This window comes from Gopherus evgoodei, chromosome 2 (assembly GCF_007399415.2).
Source record: "Gopherus evgoodei ecotype Sinaloan lineage chromosome 2, rGopEvg1_v1.p, whole genome shotgun sequence".
Lineage (NCBI taxonomy): Eukaryota > Metazoa > Chordata > Testudines > Testudinidae > Gopherus > Gopherus evgoodei.
In genome coordinates this window covers 7,529,855-7,547,222 of record NC_044323.1, presented here as the reverse complement: position 1 = coordinate 7,547,222, position 17,368 = coordinate 7,529,855, and the positions used below count along the sequence as shown (strand labels likewise).

Sequence of the window (17,368 nt, the reverse complement as noted above, 5' to 3'; positions counted from 1 at the left end):
ACTATGTTCATTCTAAGAAGCTGATTTATTTTATCTACAGTTGCTGACTGATGAGTGGATTTAATCCTACTGCATCGGTTGTCAGCTGATCTGAGTCTCAAGTTCTCCAGAAGCTTTTTTGCACCAACACAATTTGGGAAAGACACAGTGAGGTGAAGATTTTCTCTCTTGGGTACCTGAATTTAGACATCTATAACTAAGGCACCTTAATAACTTTCTGATTTTCATAGATGCTGCACACAGATATTTCCCAGCAAAGTCAGTATGATTTACCAGATGTATTAAGTACTTACATAGGCCCCACTAATGTAGTATCTGGAAGTATATTTTGGCCTCTGTAGCGGAGCGGGACCGGGACTCAACCCTCCTTGAAGGCAGAGGGGAGCCACACCAGCTCACCGTGCTCCGTTGGCCCGGGGCCCGCCCCTTGCCTCGGGGCTGTGCAGCAGCCCACGGTCACTTAATGCTCAGGAGCTCTGCTGCAGGGCGGAGCAAACAGACACAGTTAGCAGGTGGCTCCGGCCCTCAGCTGCAGGACGGAGCAGACAAGCAAACAATTAACAGGTGGCTCAGTCCCTCGGTTGCAGGGCTGAGCAAACAAGCAAACAGTTAACAGGTGGCTCAGGCCCTTGAGTGCAGGGCTGAGCAAACAAGTGACAGTCCCAAAGCCCAGGCCTTCGGGAGGGCGGGGTAATAAGCGACTCAGGGCCCAGGCCCTTCAGGAGGGGTTGAGCCAACAAACACCAGGAATGGGCTCCTCAGGCCAGGGAGGAGGGGGAGTCTGCCACCCTTGGAGGGGTGGCAGGGGGAACGCAGGCCCTCTCACTCCACTGCGTTCCAGCCCGGGGCCCTAGCAGCTGTTAACGCTGCTGACGGTCAGTGGGGAATCTTGACCGAAACACACTGCCATTGGCTCAGGTGAGTCAATTTCTGAGTGTGGGACCTGGTGATACCATAGATTTCCTCTGTGACTGTAAGTCACTCAGGCCCAGATCCTCTCATGGGAGTTACTTACCTGCTTTTGAGGATGTTGGCCTTAGTCTCTCTGTTCCTCAGTTCACCATCTGTAAAATGGGAATAATGATCCTTCCATTGGCTTGTCTGTTTAGACTGGAAGCTGTTCTGGAGAGGGGCTGTCTCTTAGTGTCTGAATGTACAGCACCTAGCACAGTGGGGCCTTGATCTCAGCTGGGGCCTCTGCTATACTAAAGATCCAATGAGGCTCATTGTTTAAATCATGCATCCAACTCCATGTAACTATCACAGCAATAATAATACAGCAATATGTTGCACCTCTAGAGAGTGTAAATCTCTGCTGAGTGCCCTGCACAGCCTAATTAGTGAGCACGTTCAGCACGCCCAGTAAAACTGGGTTTAAACTTCATTCTACCTTTGCAGCTTATCTTTGCAGAAGAGCTGTCGTTCAGGAAATCACTCGCCCTTTCAGATTGACTACAGACTTAAAGGCAGACAGAGTGTGTTGGCTCAGTAGATTATTTCCTCTCTCTAGATTCTAGAATTCAATGAAATTAAACATTAGGACTATCCTGTTTTGGGAGGTGGCCCGCTACAGAGCTGGCTTGTTCATATGTAGTGCACCGGGTGGCTGGCAATAGGCTGTGGGCCTCTGTCTCCTGTTGCTTATGCTGATGTACAAGAGGAGTGCTACCGTTAAAGTCAAGGATGGTTCAGTGGTGCAAGGACTAGACTGGGCCTCAGGATATGTGAGTTCACTGCCTGCTTCTGCCATGGACTGACTGTGGACAAGGCAATTAATCTCCTCTCTGCCTTACTGGTAACCCATCTACCAAATAGACTTCCCTACTTCTGGGGAGGGTTGGGATGATGAAATCTATTGAAGATAGTGACGTGGATGGATACTGACGTGATGAGAGCCACATAAATAGTTGCTTAGCGTAAGCCAGAGGACAATCACGCCTTGCGTCGTCTCATAATTTCTATTTGTTTCCCCTTTAAAGGTGGGAATGTGCTCGGGCACAGTAACATTTCCAGTCAAATACAGCCAGCCAGAGCAAAACAATCCGAGATGTCTGGCCCGCTACTGCTGCAGTGTGCAGCCACCTCAGGACAAGCCCCCGGAGCAGTTTAATCACGCAGGGCCTGATTCTGTTCTCACGCCAGGGTGAATCCGGAATAACTCTACTGATGTCAATGGACTCCTGGCAGTGTAAACCTAGGGAAAGCGAGAAAAGATTCAGGAACCCAGAGCGCAACAGAAAGAGCAAGGATATAACAGGAGGGCCGTGTGACTGCCAACAAACACTTGGAATGAAAAGATACGTTGCTTTGAAATTTGATAAGGTGTTGACCTTTAAAAACATACGTTTTTCAAGGAAAGCTCACAGTAACAGATCCCCATTGAAAAGTTTCCTGGTTATGTCTTCTCACTGAGTCAGAGAGAGGCATCTAATTCGAAATCATATTTTAAGTTATATTGCATGTTTGCTCTGATAGATCTCAACACCCTTGACCAACTATATTCTCTATTTGTAGGTACCATTTCACCGCCCCCCGAAATGCAGCCACCTCTGGGGTGGAATGTGGCAGGTCTCTAACATTAACCCCTCCTCATACACACCAGACAATCCCTACAAAATACCTTTTCCAACTGACACTGCAAGGGGATCTTGAGTAGACAGATTATAATCATGCACACTGGAGTTAACACCCTTACTCTGATCAAAAGCACCATATGATGCTTTAATAACCACTGTGGCCAAGACATGTTTTACATCTCACCTGACAAATGGCATCTTCAGCAGTATCATGCTTCCTAACGCCCCAGGTTTTCCTTGTTTGTCTTTCATTCAAATCACTGAGCAGACCCGCCCTTGCTTACATTATGAGATTGAATAAGAATCCTGGGGCCATCCCTTCAGATTGCCGACGAAGACTTTGAAAGGGCCAAAGAAACGAAAGCTACACCTGCAGAATCCATCCCAGGTTTTACACTGAGCTCAGTGGATGATGGACAGGAATCTGGAATACTGAAATGGATCTGTAATCAGGGGTGAAAGTAGGCTGGTACGGGCCAGTACGGCGTACCGGTAAGAAGCCGGTACCGGCCTGTACACTGCCGACATTAAAGCGCTGCCATTGCAGCACTTTAACATTGCTGTCCCTTTTGTCTCCCCCGGACCGCCATGACAGGGTGCAAAAGGGGCTGTTGCCCCAGGGCCAGCGATTTAAAAGGGCCTGGGGCTCCTGGCTGCTGCTACTAGCAGTGGCCAGAGCTCCGAGCCCTTTTAAATCACTGCCAGAGCCCCACGCAGCACAGGCAGGCTGGCTGGAGGACACTGACCCCCAGCCTCTCCCTTTCTGCCAGAGGCTCCGCCCCTTCCGGTGGCTCAGAGCTGGCCCCCATACTGGTAAGAGATTACTATTACTTTCACCCTATCTGTAATGCTCATAGTCACATACCCAACCATGGCATCTCAGTGCCTTGATGCCAGGAGCACTCCAGTAATGTGTACGTAGCACTTCAGTTACTCACCTGGGCTTCATATACATTTGTTACTATTGTGACTTTACGCAAGGTCCAATCCAGACTGATGGATAGCTGTGTCCCTTCAGTTCTCCAGCCTGGGGTGCCTTTTACACTGCTTTGCTGTGAGAGCCACCACTCCTGATCTGCTATCACACAGCCTCCAGCATGTAAATCACTCCCAGCTATGCTATATGAGAGCTATAGCCAGGCACCTTGAATTACATTGCAGGACAAAATCATTAAATTCCCAGTCCCAGACTTTCCCCCAGAAATGTGTGTCTTGACTGCCCAACACCCTCCTTGGACAATACAAGCTTATATAAAGTCTGTTATTTATTAATAGAAAATGATATCCACAAATCTTGTTTTCCCAAATGGAGTTTCCCCAAACACTGCAATCCCAACTCACTGGTTTAGATAAAACAACAAAACAAATTTGTTAATTACAGAAAGATAGATTTTAAGTGACTACAAGCAATGAGGCATATAAGTCAGAATTGGTTACAAGGAAATAAATGGTAAAATGCAACTACCCCCTAACTTAACAAGCTAAGTGAATACAAAGCAAAGGTCTCTCTCTCCACAAGTTCCAACAATCTTACTGACTGAATCTTTCAGTCAGGATCTCCCCACCCCTGATCCAGTGCTGCTTCCTTTGTTCTTCAGAGATTGATGGTACCGTGGGTGGACAGCAAGGGAGAGAGGATTTGGGCATATGTCCTCTACTCTTATAGCCCTTTCTCTTGCTCAAGAATCATCTCCGGATGTTGTTCAGGAGACAGCAAGTCTTTGTGGCCAGGAACCTTAAGCTGTTTCTTTTTCAAAATGTAGATTTTTTGCCCACATTCTCTCTCCAGTCAAAGAGAGCCACTTAACCAAATGATGGGCTGTTTGATCTCATTGAGAGCTGGCCAAGGTATTGGCTAGCCTTTTGTCTCTGGGGAACTTGTTTGTGACTTCCCTCAAGAGCGAATCTCCAGATGTGGCCACAAGGAGGTGCCACAATAGCAAGTAACAAACCCCGTGGCACCACCACATGGTCTTGTTCTTGATCTCTGTGGTGAATGCTGCAGAGTCTGCTATCTGGGGGCTTCACTCTAATATGAGCACATGGTGAAGAGAGATAACATGGTCACTGAGGCATCTTTAGTTCAGGAGTGACAGGACGTGTGTGTTATAGGTAGGGTGACCAGACGTCCCGATTTTATAGGGACAGTCCTGATTTTGGAGTCTTTTTCTTATAGAGGCTCCTATAACCCCCCACTCCCGCCCCGATTTTTCACACTTGCTGTCTGGTCACCCTAGTTATAGGTCCCCCTTTGTGCACAATCTGCAGCAGCTATAAGTGTGTTACAACAGCTTTAGCTCAAGCTGTAGCAGTTTGTGCTTTACCTCCAGAGGCCCCCCAGGCCAATCCCCCAGTGGATCAGCCAAGATGGCGGCATTCACACATGTATAAGGAGAGGCACTTGCTTCCAATGACAATTTCATTGTTTGCTCCTAGTTCAGCGGGTCATGAGAGGGAGACGGTCTGTCTCTGGGTCAGAGAAAGATCACATTACACAAGAATAATGCATCTTTGTTCCCCTTTTATTACCTGAATATTTACAGTGGCACCATTAAAATTATGGTTGGAGAGTCTGAATGGATTTTTATGCCATCCCCTACCTCCAGGCATTTTGAAAGTGTCACAAACGCTACCCGACCTGTTCACTGCCTGCTCTGAAGAAAGCCAAACAACCTCACACTGCCTGCCGTTTCTTCCTCCTTGCACAATGCAGCAAGGGCGACAACAAAATGAAAGCAAAGGGGAACTTCTTTTGAACCAGCAAGGCTGCTTCTGAGAACCCCTGGTGACAAATGAATCTCTAATAAACCAGAATCCATCATTACTGTGTGCCGTGTGGCACACGCCAACTCTCTAGTCTCTCTAGCATCTGTCTGCCCAATTTGACAACTGGATTAAAAATAATGCATACGCCAGACAAAGAAATTGCAAAAACCTAGAAGGAGGAACACAAGAGTAAGCCTACTGCTAAGCATGATGCTACTGTTACCCCCATCGAACCCTTCCATAAGAATCTTACACCATATTTTATCTAGGGAAAGAAACTATTTAGGGCCCATAGCCAACTATTTTAGTTTATTATTCTGTTATTGTGTGATGTTATAATTAATTAATCTGTTATCTCATATATAATTATTGCATGTTAAATAGAGTAAAGTTGTAGGATTATAGAAGTATAAGAGTGATTAGTATTTAGAAGGAATAATTATGTATTAGATATCTAAGTAAGGAGGGCTGAATCCTGTAAGATTTTAACTTAGCTCTTTTAGGTCTGGAGGTAAGAAATGCTGACATGAGTGACCGAAGAATAACCTGATGCCATAAGATTATGGGAAGAAAGGCACCAAGGGGTAATATTGCAAAAAATTAGCAGGAAGATTGGTTTTAAATCACAAAAAATGCTTTAGAGGCACATCTATCTCTAACATGTGTCTTAACAACCAGATCTAGGTCATGCATCGGTTCTAACGAAAATAACACGAACTATATACAACCTATAGGAACTGGGGTATCTCGAGTTTCCAAGGGACACTAGACCAACAAGGGATAAGAGGGTTGACGCTTTCATGCTCATGCACGGAATGTAGGTATAGGCAGAATCACATTATAAAAGGGGGTGCCCGGATTGGGAAAACTGAGCCTTCTACAGGAAAACTCCAGCAGGAACCATCCCTCTACTGACGATCAATCCATGAGGGACTCATCAGACCCTAACACTATCTAGGGGGATGTGAATGTGTCTGTAGTTATGACTGGTGCATGGCTATATCTAGGAGTTATTTATGCTGTGACATACATAACTTTGTTGGTAACTTGAATAAAATTGATAAAAGATAATGGACCTTGTTCTTGTGATTGTATGAGCTACTGGCCGGTGGTTTCATGAGTTCCTATGAGCTCTAGATATAAAACAGACAGAGATAACTCTGCTGAACTTGAGAAGGTAGCTACCAGAGCGGAACCCTCGCTGGTGTGATATAAAATCACCAAAATTAACTTTCAATAAAAATAAAAGCTACAAGCCTGATCCAACACCCATTGAAGTCAATGGGCGTCTTTCCATTTATCTCCATGGCAGTTAGATTGGGCTGAATTTACCCACACTGTAAGCCATTGTAACTCTATTAAAGTCATTGCAGTTCTGCCTGTTTCCAGAAGGGTGAAATCTCACTCAATATCCAATCTTTGAAGGGACGCGAACACTATCCCCACCACCACAGCCTCATTGCTGGATTAACCTGGAGAACAGGTGAACCACCTCTCAGTAGAGCAAGATGTCCCAGTGCAGTCAGGATGTGTAATTGCAGCGTGTGTAGACGTACCTGAGCTAACTTTGATCCTGCTAGAAAAAAGCCAGTTCCAGGAACAATAGCAGTGAAGCTGCAGCAGCTAGGGTCCCTACAAGGGGTAGCCCCACCTGCCCAAGACCCTGGATATGTATCTGAATGGCCACTCCCTGTGCTACCACAGCTTCAGCTAGAGCACAGCTAGCTTGGGCTTGTCTACATGGGCTGCAGTCAGACTTCCCAACTGCAGGGTAGATACAGTCTTTGTTCTGTATTTGTACACCACTAAGCAAAATGCATCAGGGTCCATGTCTGGGGGTCTTATGAGCTATTCCTATTGCAATGTAAATAGCAAATAATCATCATCAAAACCTCCTCTCCCCTTTGCAATAGCATGGGGTGTCTCCCCGCATATTAACAATCCCTTGGACCACGCCCTCAGAGGACTAAGAGAGCACTGAATATATATTTAGCTTCTTTGAATGCAATTTAGCAGTTGGAAACATGAAGATCACAGGGCCCCAACACCAAGCTTTACACCCGCCAATCAGTTGCTTCCTACAGGATGAGTATTCCAGAATCTCAGTGCAGTAGGAATGGCAGAAGAGAGGAAAATGGGCTATTATGCTACTGTATATCTAGGCTTGGAAGAATTCAGTTTTAATTGGTAAATATTGTTAAGCGTCAATTTCACCACGCACACAAAAACTGATGGAAAAAATATCTCTCTCAGTAACTGAAATGCCCAGATAGGCAAAATGAGAAAAATGCTGCTTGAGAACTTAATAGAGTTTGATTTCAGGATTTGTATATTTTGATACGTGGTGTTTATAGAATCATAGAATATCAGGGTTGGAAGGAAACTCAGGGGGTCATCTCGTCCAACCCACTGCTCAAAGCAGGACCAATCCCCAACTAAATCATCCCAGCCAGGGATTTGTCAAGACTGATCTTAAAAACCTCTAAGGAAGGAGATTTCACCACCTCCCTAGAGATTCCAGTGCTTCACCACTCTCCTAGTGAAATAGTGTTTCCTAATATCCAACTTAGACCTCCCCCACTGCAACTTGAGACCATTACTCCTTGTTCTGTCATCTGCTGCCACTGAGAACAGTCTAGATCCATCCTCTTTGGAATCCCCTTTCAGGTAGTTGAAAGCAGCTATCAAATCACCCTTCATTCTTCTCTTCTGCAAACTAAATAATCCCAGTTCCCTCAGCTTCTCCTCATAAATCATGTGCTCCAGCCCCCTAATCATTTGTGTTGCCCTCCGCTGGACTCTATCCAATTTTTCCACATCTTTCTTGTAGTGTGGGGCCCAAAACTGGACCCAGTACTCCAGATGAGGCCTCACCAATCTCAAATAGAGGGGAATGATCACGTCCCTCGATCTGCTGGAAATGCCCCTACTTATATAGCCTAAAATGCCTTTAGCCTTCTTGGCAACAAGGACTCATTGTCGACTCATATCCAGTTTCCCGTCCACTGTAACCCCTAGGTCCTTTTCTGCAGAACTGCTGCGTAGCCACTCAGTCCCTAGTCTGTAACAGTGAATGGGATTCTTCTGTCCTAAGTGCAGGATTCTGCACTTGTCCTTGTTGAACCTCATCAGATTTCTTCTGGCCCAATCCTCTGATTTGTCTAGGTCCCTCTGTATCCTATCCCTACCCTCCAGCATATCTACCACTCCTCCCAGTTTTGTGTCATCTGAAAACTTGCTGAGGGTGTAGTCCACGCCATCCTCCAGATCATTAATGAAGATATTGAACAAAATCAGCCCCAGGACCGAACCTTGGGGCACTCCGCTTGAAACCGGCTACCAACTAGACATGGTGCCATTGATCACTACCTGCTGAGCCCGATGATTTAGCCAGCTTTCTATCCACCTTATAGTCCACTCATCCAGCCCATATTTCTTTAGCTTGCCGGCAAGAATACTGTGGGAGTCCATATCAAAAGCTTTGTTCAAGTCAAGGAATAACACATTGTTATAACCTTATTCCCAGATTTGGACCTTAGCGTCCAAAATATGGGGGTTAGCATGAAAACCTCCAAGCTTAGTCACCAGCTTGGACCTGGTACCTGCTGCCACCACCCAAAAAATTAGAGTGTTTTGGGGCACTCTGGTCCCACTGAAAAACCTTCCCTGGGGACCCCAAGACCCAAATCCCTTGAGTCTCACAACAAAGGGAAATAATCCTTTTACCTTCCCCCCCCCAGATGCTCCTGGAGAGATACACAGACACAAGCTCCGTGAAACCACACAGAGTGACTCCCCCTCTCCGTTCCCCAGTCCTGGGAACAAAAAGGACCCCCCTATTCCCCAGAGGGAATGCAAAATCAGGCCAGCCAACTCAACACACACAGACCTCCCCTGATTTCCTCCTCCCACCAATTCCCTGGTGAGTACAGACTCAACTTCCCTGAAGCAAAGAAAACTCCAACAGGTCCCAAAAGAAAGCTTTATATAAAAAAGAAAGAAAAAATACAAATGTTCTCTCTGTATTAAGATGATACAACACAGGGTCAATTGCCCAAAAGAATATTGAACAAACAGCCCCACTCAAAAAGAATACAAATCAAAGCACTCCAGCACTTACATTCATGCAAATACCAAAGAAAAGAAACCATAGAACTTACTATCTGATCTCTTTGTCCTTACACTTAGAAACAGAAGACTAGAAAGTAGAAAGTACTTCTCCAAAGCTCAGAGAAAGCAGGCAGCCAGAAAAACAAAGACCCCAGACACACAATTCCCTCCACCCAAAGTTGAAAAAATCCGGTTTCCTGATTGGTTCTCTGGTCAGGTGGTTCAGGTGAAAGAGACATTAACCCTTAGCTATCTGTTTATGACACGCCCCCCAAATTGCAGACAGTGGGGGAAGCTCACTGGCGGCAATTTCCTTCTAGAACTTGAAAATAAACAGATTAATACAACACATGCACCTTTACATATACTACTAAGTATATAACTAACAGACTTTTACATTTTAAGAACACTTTTTAACTACTGGATTCTGGGAAACTCTCACGGGAGAGTGCATCAGCAACTTTGTTAGAAGCTCCTGTGATGTGTTGAATTTCAAAATCAAAATCTTGGAGAGCTAAACTCCAACGAAGAAGTTTCTTGTTGTTCCCCTTGGCAGTATGAAGCCACTTTAGTGCAGCATGGTCAGTTTGTAGTTGGAACCGCCGTCCCCAAACATATGGGCGTAGCTTTTCCAGGGCGTACACAATGGCATAGCATTCCTTTTCACTGACTGACCAGTGACTTTCCCTCTCAGACAGTTTCTTGCTGAGAAACACGACAGGATGGAAGTTGTGATCTGTTGCTTCCTGCATGAGCACTGCTCCTATACCACGCTCAGATGCATCTGTGGTTACTAGGAATGGTTTGTCAAAATCCGGGGCCCTGAGCACAGGGTCAGACATGAGCATTGCCTTAAGCTGGGTAAAGGCTTTTTGACACTGATCAGTCCACTTAACGGCATTTGGCTGGGTCTTTTTGGTCAGGTCGGTCAATGGGGCAGCGATTTGGCTGTAGTGTGGTACAAATCGCCTGTAGTATCCGGCCAAGCCTAAGAAGGATTGGACCTGTTTCTTTGACCTTGGGACAGGCCACTTTTGGATAGCATCCACCTTGGCCTGTAGGGGGTTTATGGTTCCTCGACCCACCTGGTGCCCCAGGTAAGTCACTCTGTTTTGGCCTATTTGACACTTTTTGGCCTTAACAGTTAGTCCTGCCTGCCTGATGCGCTCAAAGACCTTTTCCAGGTGGAGTAGGTGTTCGGGCCAGGAGTCTGAAAAAATGGCCACATCATCGAGGTAGGCAACTGCAAATTCTCCCAGTCCAGCTAGTAGACCATCTACCAGACTCTGGAAGGTGGCGGGTGCATTTCGAAGGCCGAAAGGAAGGACATTGAATTCATACACCCCCGCATGGGTGACGAATGCTGACCTCTCCTTGGCAGGTTCATCTAGCGGTACTTGCCAGTACCCCTTGGTTAAGTCTATGGTAGAGATGAACTGGGCACGTCCCAACTTTTCCAATAGCTTATCAGTGCGTGGCATTGGATAGTTGTCCGGACGAGTTACCGCATTTAGCTTACGGTAGTCCACGCAAAAGCGTATTTCCCCATCTGGTTTGGGTATCAGAACCACTGGAGATGCCCATGCACTGGTAGATGGGCGGATTATACCCATCTGTAGCATGTTCTGGATCTCCCGTTCTATAGCAGCTTGGGCATGAGGAGACACTCGGTAGGGTGGGGTTCTGATTGGGTGAGCATTACCTGTATCAATGGAGTGGTATGCCCGTTCAGTCCGTCCTGGGGTGGCTGAGAACAATGGGGCGAAGCTAGTGCACAGCTCCTTGATTTGTTGCCGCTGCAGACGTTCCAGGGTGGTTGAGAGGTTCACCTCTTCCACGCCACCGTCTTTTTTTCCGTCGTAGTAGACACCGTCAGGCCACTCAGCATCATCTCCCTGGACTGTAAACTGACAAACCTGTAAGTCTCTGGAATAGAAAGGCTTGAGAGAATTAACATGGTACACTTTAGGCTTTAGTGAGGAATTGGGAAATGCTATGAGGTAGTTTACAGCTCCCAGGCGCTCTTGGACCGTGAATGGCCCTTCCCATGATGCTTCCATCTTATGGGCCTGTTGCGCCTTCAAGACCATAACCTGGTCTCCTACCTTGAAGGAACGTTCTCTGGCATGTCTGTCATACCAGGCCTTTTGCTCTTCTTGAGCATCCTTTAGGTTCTCTCTAGCAAGGGCTAAAGAGTGTCGGAGGGTGCTTTGTAGGTTGCTTACAAAGTCCAGAATGTTAGTTCCTGGAGAAGGCGTAAACCCCTCCCATTGCTGCTTCACCAACTGTAATGGCCCCTTAACCTCGTGACCATACACAAGTTCAAATGGTGAAAACCCTAAACTGGGATGTGGTACAGCCCTGTAGGCAAACAGCAACTGCTGCAACACTAGGTCCCAATTATTGGAGAATTCGTTGATGAATTTTCTTATCATGACCCCCAAAGTTCCATTGAACCTTTCCACCAGGCCATTGGTTTGATGGTGGTACGGGGTGGCAACCAAGTGATTCACCCCATGAGTTTCCCACAGTTTTTCCATGGTCCCTGCCAGGAAATTAGACCCTGAATCTGTAAGGATGTCAGAGGGCCAACCTACCCTGGCAAAGATGTCTGTTAGGGCCAGGCACACAGTGTTAGCCCTGGTGTTGCCTAGAGCTACTGCTTCTGGCCATCGGGTAGCAAAGTCCACTAAAGTCAGTACGTACTGCTTTCCTCTGGGCGTCTTTTTTGGGAAAGGGCCCAGAATATCCACAGCTACTCGCTGAAATGGGACCTCAATTATGGGGAGTGGCTGGAGAGGGGCCTTGACCTGGTCTTGAGGCTTACCCACTCTTTGGCATACCTCACAAGACCGGACATACTTGGCAACATCCTTGCCCATCCCCTCCCAGTGGAAGGACTTCCCCAACCGGTCCTTGGTTCTGTTCACCCCAGCATGGCCACTGGGATGATCATGGGCTAAGCTTAAGAGCTTCCCCCGGTACTTAGTTGGAACCACCAACTGTTTTTGCGGCTGCCATTTTTCCCGGTGTCCACCAGAAAGAATTTCCTTGTATAAAAGTCCTTGGTCTATAACAAACCGGGATCGATTAGAAGAGCTGAGAGGCGGTGGGGTGCTCCGTGCCGCCGCCCACGCTTTCTGAAGGCTGTCATCTGCTTCCTGCTCAGCCTGGAACTGTTCCCTTGAGGCTGGGGTCGCCAGTTCTTCCTCAGACTGTGGACTTGGGATTGGTCCCTCTGGAAGCGATGTAGGTGATGGGGTTGTTTCCGTTGCTGGTGAACCGCTCTCCGCTGGTGCACCTGAGGGTATTTCAGGCTCTGGCTGAGCCTTTTGGGTATGGCTGTCTTTTGCTTCTGCCAGTTCTGGCTTGCTGGCGCCCTCTGGCGTTGAGTTTGAAGATGTGGTTGCACTTGCTGGTGTTGGTTGCTGTTCCAGTTCCGGGCCTGGGACTGGAGATGCTGTGGCTGTTTCAGTGGTAGGCATGGAATCCGGGTCCACTACCTCTGTCTGGGTCTCTGGTAACACAGACGGGGCCTCTGTGGACGGCTCAGGAACAGGAATGGGTCTGGAAGCTTGCCTGGTTTGGCTACGGGTAACCATTCCCACTCTCTTGGCCCGCCTCACCTGGTTGGCCAAGTCTTCCCCCAGTAGCATGGGGATAGGATAATTGTCATAGACTGCAAAAGTCCACATTCCTGACCAGCCTTTGTACTGGACAGGCAGTTGAGCTGTAGGCAAGTCTACAGCTTGTGACATGAAGGGGTAAATTGTAACTTTGGCCTTTGGGTTGATGAATTTGGGGTCAACGAAGGATTGGTGGATAGCTGACACTTGTGCCCCCGTGTCTCTCCACGCAGTAACCTTCTTTCCGCCCACTCTCAAATTTTCCCTTCGCTCCAAGGGTATTTGAGAGGCATCTGGGCCTGGGGATCTTTGGGGTGATGGTGGTGTAATGAATTGCACTCGCATGGTGTTCTTGGGACAGTTGGCCTTGATATGTCCCAGTTCATTACACTTAAAGCATCTTCCATCTGATGGGTCACTGGGCCGAGGTGAGTTACTGGAGACTGGTGAGGTTGAAGAGTAGGGTATCTGTGGCTTTACTTGGGTGGTATGTAGGGTCTTTGGCTGTCCTCGGTTGTAGGGTTTATGGTCTGTGTGCCCCCTGGGGTAATCGTTCCCCTTGACAGTAGCTTTTTTGCTTTCTGCCAGTTCCATCCATTTGGCTCCAATCTCCCCCGCCTCAGCGATATCTTTGGGATTTCTATCTTGTATGTACCGTGTGATGTCTTCAGGAACACCATCCAAGAACTGCTCCATTTGTATGAGGAGGTTCACTTCTTCCAAGGTTTGAATGTTGTTTCCTGTTAACCAGGCCTCATAGTTTTTTGCAATGTAGTAGGCATGTTTGGGAAATGACACCTTGGTTTCCACTTTTGGGTTCTGAAGCGCCGACGGGCATGATCTGGGGTTATCCCCATCCTGTATCTGGCCTTGGTTTGAAAAAGTTTATAGTCATTCATTTGCAGCTTAGGCATTTCAGCTGCCACCTCTGCTAAAGGTCCACTGAGCTGTGACCTCAATTCTACCATGTACTGGTCTTCGGGGATGTTGTACCCAAGACAAGCTCTTTCAAAATTTTCCAAGAAGGCCTCGGTGTCATCACCTGCCTTGTAGGTGGGAAATTTCCTGTGCTGTGGAGCAATAATTGGCGCCGGGTTGTTAGGGTTGGCTGGCACATGCAGCCCAGCTTTTGCCATCTCCAGTTCATGTTTTCTCTGTTTTTCCTTATCTTCCATTTCTTTTTGTTGTTTTTCCATTTCTCGGCGGTGGGCCACCTCTTCTTCCTCTAGTTTTCTTTTGTGTGCTGCCTCTTGGGCTGCCTGTTTTCTTTGGAAGGCTGCCAGTTTGATGCTTTTTTCCTTTTCTTTTATCTCCATCTCTTTTTGTTTTATTTCCAGTTGTCGCCTGTGTTCAGCTTCTTTTAATTGGGCTTCGGCCTCCATTTTTGTCCTGGTAGACATGGTTCCTGTTTTCTTGTGTTGGGGTGCCCTCCGGTGTTTCTCTGTTGAACTGCAGGCTCTGTTGCCTCCTGAAGTCTGCCTAGCAACAGTGCTTTTTTCCCTTTCTCTCTCTAGCTAATGTTCAATGAAGGGAAACCAGAAAAACCACTTTATTTGCATGCATATAAGTGCTGGTACTTGCCTCCTAATGGGAGGGCTATTGCATGACAAAAGACCCTCAACAGTCTTCTCGCTTAACATGCAAACCACAAACTGCTAGAGAGAGCAGAAAAAAAAATTCTCTCTGGTTCCCTTTTAAAACCAAACTGTTTCTCTCTGCTAAAAAGCCCTTAGCAGAGAAAAGAAAAATATAATATTCCTACTGGCTTCTGGATTCTGTCTATATCCCGCCGCTGCCACTCATGTTATAACCTTATTCCCAGATTTGGACCTTAGCGTCCAAAATATGGGGGTTAGCATGAAAACCTCCAAGCTTAGTCACCAGCTTGGACCTGGTACCTGCTGCCACCACCCAAAAAATTAGAGTGTTTTGGGGCACTCTGGTCCCACTGAAAAACCTTCCCTGGGGACCCCAAGACCCAAATCCCTTGAGTCTCACAACAAAGGGAAATAATCCTTTTTCCCTTCCCCCCCCCCCAGATGCTCCTGGAGAGATACACAGACACAAGCTCCGTGAAACCACACAGAGTGACTCCCCCTCTCCGTTCCCCAGTCCTGGGAACAAAAAGGACCCCCCTATTCCCCAGAGGGAATGCAAAATCAGGCCAGCCAACTCAACACACACAGACCTCCCCTGATTTCCTCCTCCCACCAATTCCCTGGTGAGTACAGACTCAACTTCCCTGAAGCAAAGAAAACTCCAACAGGTCCCAAAAGAAAGCTTTATATAAAAAAGAAAGAAAAAATACAAATGTTCTCTCTGTATTAAGATGATACAACACAGGGTCAATTGCCCAAAAGAATATTGAACAAACAGCCCCACTCAAAAAGAATACAAATCAAAGCACTCCAGCACTTATATTCATGCAAATACCAAAGAAAAGAAACCATAGAACTTACTATCTGATCTCTTTGTCCTTACACTTAGAAACAGAAGACTAGAAAGTAGAAAGTACTTCTCCAAAGCTTAGAGGAAGCAGGCAGACAGACAAAAGACTCAGACTCACAATTCCCTCCACCCAAAGTTGAAAAAATCCGGTTTCCTGATTGGTTCTCTGGTCAGGTGGTTCAGGTGAAAGAGACATTAACCCTTAGCTATCTGTTTATGACTGGGAGTCCATATCAAAAGCTTTGTTCAAGTCAAGGAATAACACATCCACTGCTTTCCCCTCATCCACAGACCCAGTTATCTCCTCATAGAAGGCAATCAGGTTAGTCAGGCATGACTTGCCCTTGGTGAACCCATGCTGACTGTTCCTGATCACTTTCCTCTCCTCTAAGTGCTTCAAAATTGATTCCTTGAGGACCTGATCCATGATTTTTCCAGGGACTGAGGTGAGGCTGACTGGCCTGTAGTTCCCCAGATAAGACGGTTACTCACCTTTGTAACTGTTGTTCTTCGAGATGTGTTGCTCATATCCATTCCAGTTAGGTGTACGCGCCGCGCGTGCACATTCGTCGGAAAACTTTTACCCTAGCAACTCAGTGGGCCGGCAGGTCGCCCCCTAGAGTGGCGCCACCATGGCGCTCCATATATACTCCTGCCGGCCCACCCGCTCCTCAGTTCCTTCTTGCCGGCTACTCCGACAGTGGGGAAGGAGGGCGGGTGCGGAATGGATATGAGCAACACATCTCGAAGAACAACAGTTACAAAGGTGAGTAACCGTCTTTTCTTCTTCGAGTGATTGCTCATATCCATTCCAGTTAGGTGAATCCCAAGCCTTACAAAGGCGGTGGGGTCGGAGTGAAATGTGGCAGAATAAAACTGCCGAGCCAGAGGCTACAGCCTCTCTTGACTGCTGAACCAGGGCATACTGCGAAGCAAAGGTAAGGACCGAGGACCAATGGAGCTTCGCGACAGGTCTCGTGGGTAGAAACACGAGCCAGCAAGGCGGCAGATGAAGCCTGAGCCCTGGTAGAATGCACGGTGATGTGGCTTGGGGAAATATGAGCCAAATCATAACAAGTGGGGATGTCCGCCATCACCCAAGATGAGATCCTCTAAGAGGAAAACAAGCAAGCCCTCCCTTTGGCCCGCTACCGGGGCAGAGCTGGGGCACCTTAGGAAATGATTCTGTCAGCACAATATAATGCGAGCACTCCACAGATGTCCAAGGAGTGCAACGGTTATGCCCATTGCGTTGAGCTGTGGGTAACATGAAAGGCCAAAACACCTTAGGGAGGAAAGCCGGGTGCGGTCATAACTGCACCTTGTCTTTGTGGAACCTTCGTAAGAGCTCTGATCTCAGAGACCCGTCTGGCCAAGACTAGGTTGAGGTCCCAGGGCGGGGCTGGGCGGCGCACCCGAGGGTGCAAGCGCTCCAAGCCCTTGAGGGACCTCGAATCCATAGAGCGTGGGACACTGAACGTCCATCTTAGCCTGCTGGAAGGTAGGGATGGCCACTGAGAGTGTCCTCAGCGATGATACCGCCAGATCCTGCCGCTGAAGGCCAGAGGCAGGCCAAATAGAGGGGATCGAGACCTCAGCAGGAGCAAGATCGAGCGTACTGCAGCTGTAAAGGAAACGCTTCCACCTGGCTCGGTACGTTGACCAGGTGGAAGGCTGCCTGTCACCCCGACTCAGGTACGCAGGAGCCACCGTGAGGCGAAGAGGCTGCAGGTCCGAGTGACGAAGCCTGTCATTGCCCTGAGTGATGAGGTCTGGGCTGACAGGCCGAGCAACGTGGTATGTCAGTGCTGCCTGGACCACTCTGGAGTGATCATGATGATG

The 17,368-nt window shown here is 47.5% G+C and overlaps 1 protein-coding gene across 1 annotated transcript in view; it reads right to left on the bottom strand.

Annotated features, from left to right (window-relative positions):
• Positions 1–903: 903 nt before the first annotated feature.
• SEC22C (SEC22 homolog C, vesicle trafficking protein) overlaps positions 904–17,368 on the bottom strand; it is an 84,110-nt gene continuing 67,645 nt past the window's right edge. The window contains exon 11 of the mRNA XM_030549953.1: positions 904–2,194. Within this exon, the coding sequence (XP_030405813.1) occupies positions 2,111–2,194 (84 nt within the window). The 3' untranslated portion in view covers positions 904–2,110. The remainder of the gene's footprint in view (positions 2,195–17,368) is intronic.